The 10760-nt window shown below is 38.2% G+C and overlaps 1 protein-coding gene across 2 annotated transcripts in view; it reads left to right on the plus strand.

The window, feature by feature from the left end:
• The window catches only part of HOMER1 (homer scaffold protein 1), a 151493-nt gene extending 140733 nt beyond the window's left edge, over window positions 1-10760 (plus strand). The window contains exon 9 of one of the 2 annotated variants that reach the window (XM_073344146.2): window positions 7500-10760. In XM_073344146.2, coding sequence (XP_073200247.1) covers window positions 7500-7688 — 189 coding nt within the window. In that variant the 3' untranslated portion in view covers window positions 7689-10760. Of the gene's footprint in view, window positions 1-967; window positions 3337-7499 lie in introns of those variants that run through there. The other variant, XM_073344147.2, reaches the window with a different exon arrangement.

Raw genomic sequence — 10760 nt, forward strand, 5'->3', positions numbered from 1 at the left:
ACACATTGATGTTGTGATCCACCACAACTCCCAGATCCTTCTCAGCAGTGCTGCTAGCAAGCCAGTTAGCCAGCCCCCCGCCCCCTTTTGTATTTGTGCATTTGGTTTTTCTTTCCTGTAGCACTTTACATTTGTCTTTGTTGAATTTCATTTTGTTGTCTATAGCCCAGTTCTCCAATTTATCAAGATCCCTTTGAATTTTAGTTCTAGCCTCCAAAGTGTTGGCAACCCCCTCCCCAGCTTTGTGTCATCTGCAAACTTGATCAGCATGCTCTTTATACCTACATCCAGATCATTAATAAAGATGTTAAACAACACCAGATCCAGAACAGATCCCTGTGGAACCCCACTTAATACCTCCCTCCAATCTTATATCATTCCCATGGGTCGCAGGTTGCCCACCACTGTTCTTCATCCTCCAGATATTCTCAAATCAAATGATTTATACATTGCTCTCAGGTATCGAAGTCAGGCTGACTGGTCTATAGTTCATCAGCTCCTCCTTTCCCCCCTTTTTAAAGATGGGCACTATATTAGCCCTTCTCCAGTCTTCAGGGACCTCTCCTGTCATCTGTGAGTTTGGCTATTTTTATTATTTTTTTCTTTCTGCAATGGTGTCTGTAAAGTCCATAATCTGACTCTATGTGGCTTGATAATTCCTGAATACAGCCATCTCTGACTAATTAAATATCTCCCCTGCCACATTTAGGATGTTGCCACATTTAGGACCCAGCCATTTTTGACCAAGGATCCCTTGTCTCCAAAACTCAGCCAGCCAAAGCACAATTGGAGTTGCAGCTAGCAAGGGATGTGAAGGGTAACAAGAAGGGTTTCTACAGATATGTTAGAAACAAGAAGAAGGTCAGGGAAAGTGTGGAACCCTTACTAACTTGGGGAGGCAGTCTAGTGACAGAGGATGTGGAAAAAGCTGAAGTATTCAATGCTTGTTTTCCCTTCGTCTTCACAGCCAAGGTCAGCTCCCAGGCTGCTGCACTGGGCAGCACAGTATGAGGAGGTGGTGAACAGTCCTCAGTGGTGAAAGAACAGGTTAAGGACTATTTAGAAAAGCTGGACATGCACAAGTCCATGGGGCCGGATCTAATGCATCCAAAGGTGCTGAGGGAGTTGGCTGATGTGATTGTAGAGCCATTGACCATTATCTCAGAAAACTCGTGGCAGTCGGGGGAGGTCCCAGATGATAGGAAAAAGGCAAGTATAGTGCCCATCTTTAAAAAAGGGAAGAAGGAGAATCGGGAACTACAGACTTCAGTCCCTGGAAAAATCATGGAGCAGGTCCTCAAAGAATCCATTTTGAAGCACTTCGAGGAGAGGAAGGTGATCAGGAACAGTCAACATGGATTCACCATGGGCAAGTCATGCCTTACCAACCTGAATGCCTTCTATGATAAGATAAGTGGCTCTGTGGATATGGGGAAAGTGGTGGACGTGATATATCGTGACTTTAGCAAAGCTTTTGATACAATCTTCCACGGTATTCTTGCCAGCAAGTTAAACAGGTATGGATTGGATGAATGAACTATAAGATGGATAGAAAGCTGGCTAGGTCGTCGGGCTCAACGGGTAGTGATCAATGGCTTGATGTCTAGATGGCAGCCGGTATCAAGAGGAGTGCCCCAGGGGTCAGTCCTGGGGCCGGTTTTGTTCAACATCTTCGTTAATGATCTAGATGATGGGATGGATTGCACCCTCAGCAAGTTCGTGGATGACACTAAACTAGGGTGAGAGGTAGATACGCTGGAGAGTTGGGATAGGGTCCAGAGTGACCTAAATAAATTGGAGGATTGGACCAAAAGAAATCTGAGGTTCAACAAGGACAAGTGCAAAGTCCTGTACTTAGGACAGAAGAATCCCATGCACCGCTACAGGCTGGGGACCGACTGGCTAAGCGGCAGTTCTGAAGAAAAGGACCTGGGGATTACAGTGGACAAGAAGCTGGATATGAGTCAACAGTGTGCCCTTGTTGCCAAGAAGACTAACGGCATACTGGGCTGCATTAGTAGGAGCATTGCCAGCAGATCGAGGGAAGTGATTATTCCCCTCTATTCGGCACTGGTGAGGCCACAACTGGAGTACTGCATCCAGTTTTGGGTCCCCCACTACAGAAAGGATTTGGACAAATTGGAGAGAATCCAATAGAGGGCAACGGAAATGATTTGGGTGCTGGGGCACATGACTTATGAGAAGAGACTGAGGGAACTGGGCTTATTTAGTCTGCAGAAGAGAAGAGTGAGGAGGGATTTGATAGCAGCCTTCAGCTACCTGTAGGGGGGTTCCAAAGAGGATGGAACTCGGCTGTTCTCAGTGGTGGCAGATGACAGAACAAGGAGCAATGGTCTCAAGTTGCAGTGGGGGGAGGTCTAGGTTGGATATTAGGAAAAAACATTTCACTAGGAGGGTGGTGAAGCACTGGAGTGGGTTAATTAGGGAGGTGGTGGAATCTCCATTCTTAAAGGTTTTTAAGGCCCGACTTGACAAAGCCCTGGCCGGGATGATTTAGTTGGGGTTGGTCCTGCTTTGATCAGCGGGTTGGACTAGTCTCTTCCAACCCTAATCTTGTATGATTCTATGAGGAGTCAGTCCTGGGTCTGGTATTATTCAATATTTTTATTAATGACTTAGATAATGGAGTGGAGAATGTGCTTATGACATTTGGAGATGACACCAATCTGGAAGGGTTGCAAGCACTTTGAAGACAGGATTAGAATTCAAAATGACCTTGACACATTAGAGAATTAGTCTGAAATCAACAAGATGAAATTCAAAACAAACAAGTGCAGTGGTGGGCAACCTGCCGCATGTGGCTCATCAGGGTAATCCAGTGGCGGGCCGTGAGATACTTTGTTTTCATTGACTGTCCACAGGCACGGGCAGCCCCCTGAGCGCTGCAAGTTTCATCACTGTAAAGTGGCAGTGTAGACAGTGCACCAGCGCTGGGAGCCGCGCTCCCAGCACTGGTACTTACGCCCCTTGTGGGGGTGGTTTTTTACAGCGCTGGGAGAAAAGCTTTAACGATGTAGCTCTGTTCTGGAATAGACTTCGAAGGGAGATTGTGGAATCTCCATCTTTGGAAGTTTTTGAGAACAAGTTGGACAAACATCTGCCAGGGATGGTCTAGGTTTACTTGATCCTGCCTCAGCAAAGGGGTTTAGACTTGGTGACTTCTCAAGGTCCCTTCCAGCCCTTCATTTCTGTGATTCTCTGATCTATCTTCTGTTTTCAGATCTCATCTAAAAACAGATGTTTTCTCCTTTCTGCATAACTCTCATTTCATTTCTCTCCTCTCTCTCTGTTTTATTATTTTCAATTTAATGTATTGTGTACCTCTAAAATGTTTTGAAATACAGCTTGTATAAAAAAGGTTATACAAAATAAAGTATATCACGTTGTACTGCATATCAACTAGATAAAAATCTATTGATGAACAGGAATGAAACAGAGAGTAATCCATTACTGGTAAGAACTCCAATGGGTAACAGTATCAAGTAAGCTATCACAGTGGAGGGGTAAGTATTAGGAGCCTTGTTAGTTAATATTTTCATTAATAATGTAGAGAAAGCATACACAATCAGCCATGCTCACATACGCTCACAATAAGTAAGTATTCCTTTATTAGAATAGCAGATTCATAAATATAGCTTTTACTCAAAACATGTATATTTAATTCTGATCTGTTTACTACATACCTTGCACAAGACCCACAGGACTTTATTATCATGTAAACAACAAACACTATTTGTTGTGTGACATTTTTATTCGAAATGAAAAATATATTATAAAAAAATTAAGCACAATACCATTATAGGAGGAGCTCAAAAACACAGGAGAGAATATAGCTGCAAATGGACCTGGAGAGATCAGAAGAGTGAGTTGACTATAACAAGATGAGATTCATTACTAATAAAGTTAAATCTCATACCTACAGATAGGAACGGAGAGACATAGCTATCTGGAAGGCAACAAGTGTGAGTTAGTTGTAATAGTAGATACTAAACTAACTATGAACTTGCAAAAAGAAAAGGAGTACTTGTGGCACCTTAGAGACTAACAAATTTATTTGAGCATAAGCTTTCATAAGCTACAGCTCACTTCAGTATCTTATTTACGGTCAAATAAATTGGTTAGTCTCTAAGGTGCCACAAGTACTCCTTTTCTTTTTGTGGATACAGACTAACATAGCTGCTACTCTGAAACCTATGAACTTGCAGGGCAATACCTGGGCCAAAAATGCTAGTGCTATTCTTGGGGGTGTATATGTAGGAAGGTTGTATGTAAAGCTAGGGAGATAACATTTTCCATAACCCTTCTGCAACAGGAGCTGGAATATTGCATGCAATTCTGTTTCCTGCAGGTTAGTAAGTATACTAAATACAAAGAAGGAAAACAAAAATTATGCAAGAATTGGAGGAAAATATATATGAGGAAATATTTGGGGAGCTAATTGTGTATAGTTTAGAACAGAGAAGACAAGAAAGGGACATAAATACAGTCTGTAAGTACCCACAAGATAATTTAAATGAAAGAAAGAAAGTATTCATATTCTAAGAAGATATTGGGACAAGGAACAAGGACACAGTAAGGAAAGGAATGTTTATGCTAGATATTAGATAAAAATTCCTAACTTTTTAAGAGCAATTGGACAGTGGACTAGACTGAGGAAGGTGTTCAATATTAGATATAGGCAAATCAGCCATTATTTAGACCTGGATGATGTACATATTCAGGGGTACTAATATTTAGATGATATTCACACATCCATCTATATGAATATCATTAGAAATTAAAAATGTTCTAGTACATCCTCTTGCCCTCCCTGCTTACAGCATTTTAAGATCTTGGGGTTAAGGAAGACACCCCACTGCATGTAGCATTGGGAAATGGAGAAGGGGCTCTGCCAGGAGGTCAGAAAAAGAAGAGGAGAAAGATCAGCAATCAGTTCTGCTTTGGAAAGAAGAAATAGACATTGTGCAGCTAAGAAAATTTTAAAGAGTTACGCTTTCTTTTTAGGCATATGTCACTGATGATCTGGACAAAGGGGGCCTGATTCTTTACTGCATTGCATTTGTGTAATCATTTACGTGTAATTTGGTACAATTTTACACACTTCACAGTACAGCTGTAAACACGAAAGAGCAGGGCAATAGAATTTAGCACAGGTATGGATTCAAAGATGGACAATTGGTCTGTTTCGTTATGGCAATTCTTACATACCTAGTAATAATAGGCGCCTATAAAGCAATGCGAAGTGTTCCACCCAGTGCCATTCAGTAAAAATAAATCTTTTTCAGTCAATTCTCCCTTCTAAGTACTTCCAGAACTATTGTATTCAGTTATAAATGGCCTAAAGCACTCTGCTGTGGACTCCGAGAGCAAGGGGAAAGTCCTACTCATAGGGTTTTGTACAAGACACAGTAATCAAAACCCAGTGATTTGTTAAGATTTTTGAACACACGTCTGTTTACAAATGAAAAGCAAGCACAGGGTTCCAGTTTAACTTTAATGTAACCCATGACCACATGCTCACCTAGGGTGGGTTGCATTGCATTCATGTAAGTGTGGTTTTAAGCCTCCTTTGTGATTCCCTGATCCTGTGGCTTTCTGGCCCACATGCTCCAGGGCTGTTCTTTGGGCCTTGAGGGGCTTTCGCCGCATCACCTTTCCCCCAGTTTCAGCCTGTGACCAGTCATCAAGAGGTGGGATGGTGTAGGAGCTAATACAGTTATCTGTACCACACAAGGATTTCCCTGTGCAGTGAGAAACTGATTACATTGACTTTATGGTAGCTTTGAGCCACTCGGTCAGCATAAAGCTGCCCCATCATAAATGGGTTCTTATTGTCCTTGTCCAGCTCCCACTGATATGGCTGGGCCCATGTCAATGGAAAACATTAGTACAGTCAGGTTTCAGAGTAACAGCCGTGTTAGTCTGTATTCGCAAAAAGAAAAGGAGTACTTGTGGCACCTTAGAGACTAACCAATTTATTTACAGTCATTAGGTTAAGTAGTTGCGGGGGAAATGGTAACAGGCAGTGCAGAGGGGAGGTGGTGAATGCAGGCAGCTGCAGGGGAGAGAAGGACACACAGAAGGAGAAAAAGTCACCACTGTAAATTGACCCATTCTCCAAGTGCTTTTCAGCAGCAGCTTGAAACCAGTCATCATAAAACCTAATATTGGAACTATTAAATGTTTCAAATTTAATTTGATAAAATGCGACTGAGTTGAAAGTGACTGTTATGTCACAGAGTTCTACTGGAAGGGCAGCTGGGTTTCTGGGAGAAGGGAGAAACGGGAAAGTCCAAGTAGCCCACAAAATGATGAAAAAATGTTTATAAATAAATATATAAATAATGTTTCTTGTCTGTTTCCTGAAAACTGTTTTTCATTGTAGACTGTATATTATATAAACCCTCCCCATGCAGTTTTTAAATAATTGAAATTTAAAATTGAGACATACTCAAATAACAATAAGCTACACCAGACACAAATGAGGCTCATGTTGATAACTTGTCAGGAGCCCAAGGGCAGCATGCAATTTGCATAAAATGGAGCTTATTATAGCTGCCCTCCTCTTTAATACGTGACCCACAGAGATTAGAGGTCCAAGCATACAGTTCTGCATCTTGATCCAATAGCCTGGATTTGAGCAGCATCATGTTCTGTGGCCTATAGCAACTGTGGGCTGCTCCTCTGCCTTAAAGATGAGAAAAGACATTTGCCATGGTGTAATTCCCCTTGAGCTGCATTTGACATGCAGGTACATTGTCTCCCCTCCTACCCACTGTTATATTGGAACAGCTTCTATGTATGGCAGCTCAGAAACTGTACTCACATAGCACCCAGGAACAGAGATAAGCTCTGAAACGTATATTTCAGTAAAATAAAAGACGTAATTAGTATTTTGTTATTGTTTATACATTCTTACAGTTACCTTGACCTTGATATTAGTCTTACTCTATATAGGTCAGTGTGTAGTGTGAAATAGCATATACAGTGGGTTTATAGTGGGATAGTATTCAATCACACATGAAGTAATGTCTAAGATATAAGATCATTCTTTTTATTTAGTGGGGAGTGTGTCCTATGTATTCTAAAATGGAGAATGGCTAAGATTAAAATAATCCCTTGAGAAGCCACTTTTAGTAAGTAGCATATTTATATATCCGAAACAATAATTTACTTCAGTTAATGTCTTGCATTCAATATGGCACTCAGTGGCTATATAATTTTATCACTCCATTCCAAATGTCCTGTCCCTTGGATGTTTTACTGAGAAGATAAAAGAAAGATAGTGTTTTTTCAAACTCCTCATTGTCCTTTTACAAAAAACTGGTTTTTTAGTTAGCTGTAACTGAAAGATTGCAAATAATTTAATTGTGGTCTTTTAAACATATTAACTAAGACATACATGAATGACAGCAGAAAGAGAAAACTACATTCTATTTATAAACAGTACATTAACATATTACATGTTTTCTCTGAAGGAAGTAGAAATTCGAAACAAGGACCTGGAAGGGCAGCTGTCTGACCTAGAGCAACGTCTGGAGAAAAGTCAGAATGAGCAAGAAGCTTTTCGCAATAACTTGAAGACACTTTTAGAAATTCTTGACGGAAAAATCTTTGAACTAACAGAATTACGAGATAACCTGGCCAAGCTAATAGAATGCAGCTAAAGAAATGGGATTTCAGTGCCAATCATCTTAAAGATGCACTGTCTCTCTTCATAGGACTTTGTTGGGCTCTGCATCAAAGTTGCACAAAATTAGAAAAATGCTCCTCCAAGAGGGCCTATTTTAAATTTGAATAGTATATTTCAATGTAAAATTTAGAAATCATCTTGTAGCTAGTTGAAAAAGAAAACACTTGAATTACAAATTACCTCCATGTATATTATTGGCCATAAATAACTTGAAGAAAGATATTAACAGTAATTGAATGCAGTGATTTTCTGATTATTAGCCAGTGGAAGAATTAGCAGTGTCCCAGGTCACATCCCCTTTTTGTGTTAGACACAATGTAGATTATCTGCTTTTTTTGTTTAAGATATCTAATTGATGTGTTTTGTGCAAAAACTTAGTGATGACAGCCCTGTCTTTTGTTGTAATCTTAATAATTTCTCAGGATACTTTGCACTGTTGAGAAACAGTGCCATTACCAATTAATTCTTGCCAGGAGTGAGAGAGAATTGCATCTTTAATTGAAACATAGTTAATAGAACTGCTTGTATAGAGTTCTTCCTTTTTTTTATACTGGAAGATACTGTATTTCTTTATGAAGTTCACTCTGGTGTTCTATAATATTGTCCAGTGTATGGTTTACTTTCCATATTATTTCCATGTATTTACAATGAGATCCTGTCTCCCATTTTATTATACATTTTAAAGTCAACCAATGAAGGCAGGTGAGTTCCTCAGAAAAAAATACTTTTAAATTTAAAATTTGACATGCACAGATAAATATAGGTAGCCAGTCATTTATTGTCTGGCCTTATTAAACATCAAATATAATTAGAATGTGCAGTTACTTGAAGATGTTTTATTAGCCTATTTTGCAAGAAATCTTTTCTGAATGATCAGTGCATTTCAGTTTTGTGGAATAATGCCTAGTGGAGAACACTGTTTATTGATCATGTTAGGGATATAGAGCTATTACAAGGGGATTACCTTTGCATTGAACCTGCCCAGCCAAGAGAAATGTTTCTAGAAGCTGTGTAGTCATAGCAAATTGAAATGGAGACATGTTTTCTCTGTATAGTTCTTCACACCACATTTTATCGAAACCACACCAGGCAACTGAACTGTTACATAGTTGTTTAAAAAGAGGAATTGAATTCACTTATCCTCAGTGAATGGGTTTTAAAGTTGTTTTGATGTAATTTTAACAGACTTTTGGCAAACATGCATTTCTCTATATAATATATTGATTTTAAGAAAAGTAATTGAAAGGTAAGCCAAGTGTCATATGTTTGCTTATTGAATGGAAAGTGCATCAAAGTATGTTGTTGCCATAAATTGCCTGCAATGTTGGAGAGGGTTTTTTTAAAAAAAATGTATGAATGGGTATCAGACTCAAGAGTCTCAAGATGCACTGAGTTTTTGTTTGTGCCCAAAATTAATTTGAATGTTAAATACAAAATCCAGATGATTACTAAATTTGTATAACAGACAATTTTCTCCACTTTTACAGAGTGCTATTCAAAACTAGAAAATGTAGGTCTAGTTTGTGTGTGTGTACTGTATGTATAATACACGCATTCTAATTTACATTAGAAAGAGAGAAAATACATGGTTTGTTTATAAAATATCATCATTTTTTCTTTACAAGTGATTTATCAGGTTCCCCTGACAAGTCAGGAGAACAGTTAAGTTCAAATACTAAACCATCATATATTATATCGTATGTACTGTACACACCATTTACATTTCCTCCATATTTTTAGGGTATTTTCTCACCTATTTTATTTATTAAGAGGGGAAAAAAAACTTAGTTCAGTGTGCATATGGCTGAAAGCTTGCTGTGGCGAGTTACAAATATTTTATTTGGTGGATGTTAAATGATGATGATATGGGTAACTTCATCAGGTGAGCAGAAATCACCAGGTTTTAATTTATATTAAGCTATTTGGGCCTGATTCTCTTGTGATTTACACCAGTCTAAACAGAAGAATCTTCAGTGATGTCAATGGAGTTACTCTGGTTAAAACTGGTTTATGTGCCAGGAGAATTAAGGCCATTAAAACTGGATGGGCTTAATTAGGAGGAAGTAAAAGGTGAAACAATAGCAAGTTGATAGGATAATAAATGTGATATTATTTTAAATTATATTATCAGAATTTTTTAAAATGTCATCCTTTACATGTGGGAAAATAACTTACAAAAATATTTCCACTTACTTTTTTGTATATGTGTGTTACATGAGTATTTTTATGTATGCATACATACACATATGTATATATAGTACATGGAAAAAATTTAGATGTGCACATTTTTAATATTTTCCTAGTGAAATGAAATTTAAAATTGGAAAATAATATTTGAAAATTTCTTTTCTCATAAAGTAGAGATGCTTGATTTCATTTTTTAAAATAATGCAATCTATTGAGGGCTGCACCTTTGAATTCCCAAAATAGTCGTTAAACATGGATATGGGATAAGGTGGACATAAGTGCACATATAAATAAAATCTTATTGTAAGAATATTTTAAATGTTCATTTTCAGTAGGTGAGTGTATAGAAATTGTAATCTAAAGTTCATAATTAGGTGGTGATACCTACTGTAGCCTCTCCACTTCTGTATTAAGATATTTGAAACATTAATTTTTCCCTAGAGACAGGTATTATACATTGTATCTAACTTTAGATAAAACTGTGGGAATATGTATGCCAGAAAACAATGTTGGGTACTGTAGCCTGAAAATGTGAACAAGAACCTACACAGGAGAGGAGAGCAATCACATTGTGTATAACTTGTTATATGACAACTATGGAGTCTTGTTTAAAAAAAAGATGGAAAAAAAACCCCAACAAGAAAAAGAAAAAAAAATATAATTTTTATTTTGAAATACACTTGCTGTTCTCTGGAGAATGTACTTTTTCTCTTTATTTTTTTCTTAAAACTTTTTCAAGTATTAAAAAGTGTGCAAGTGATGGCAGCAGTTACCTTAATCCTTCAGGTGCTACTGGATTTTGCATTGGCGTGTCATGTTGTGAAATCCTGACTTTGACATAAAAGGTTTTATAAGTACA

This window comes from Lepidochelys kempii, chromosome 5 (assembly GCF_965140285.1).
Source record: "Lepidochelys kempii isolate rLepKem1 chromosome 5, rLepKem1.hap1, whole genome shotgun sequence".
NCBI classification, from domain to species: Eukaryota; Metazoa; Chordata; order Testudines; family Cheloniidae; genus Lepidochelys; species Lepidochelys kempii.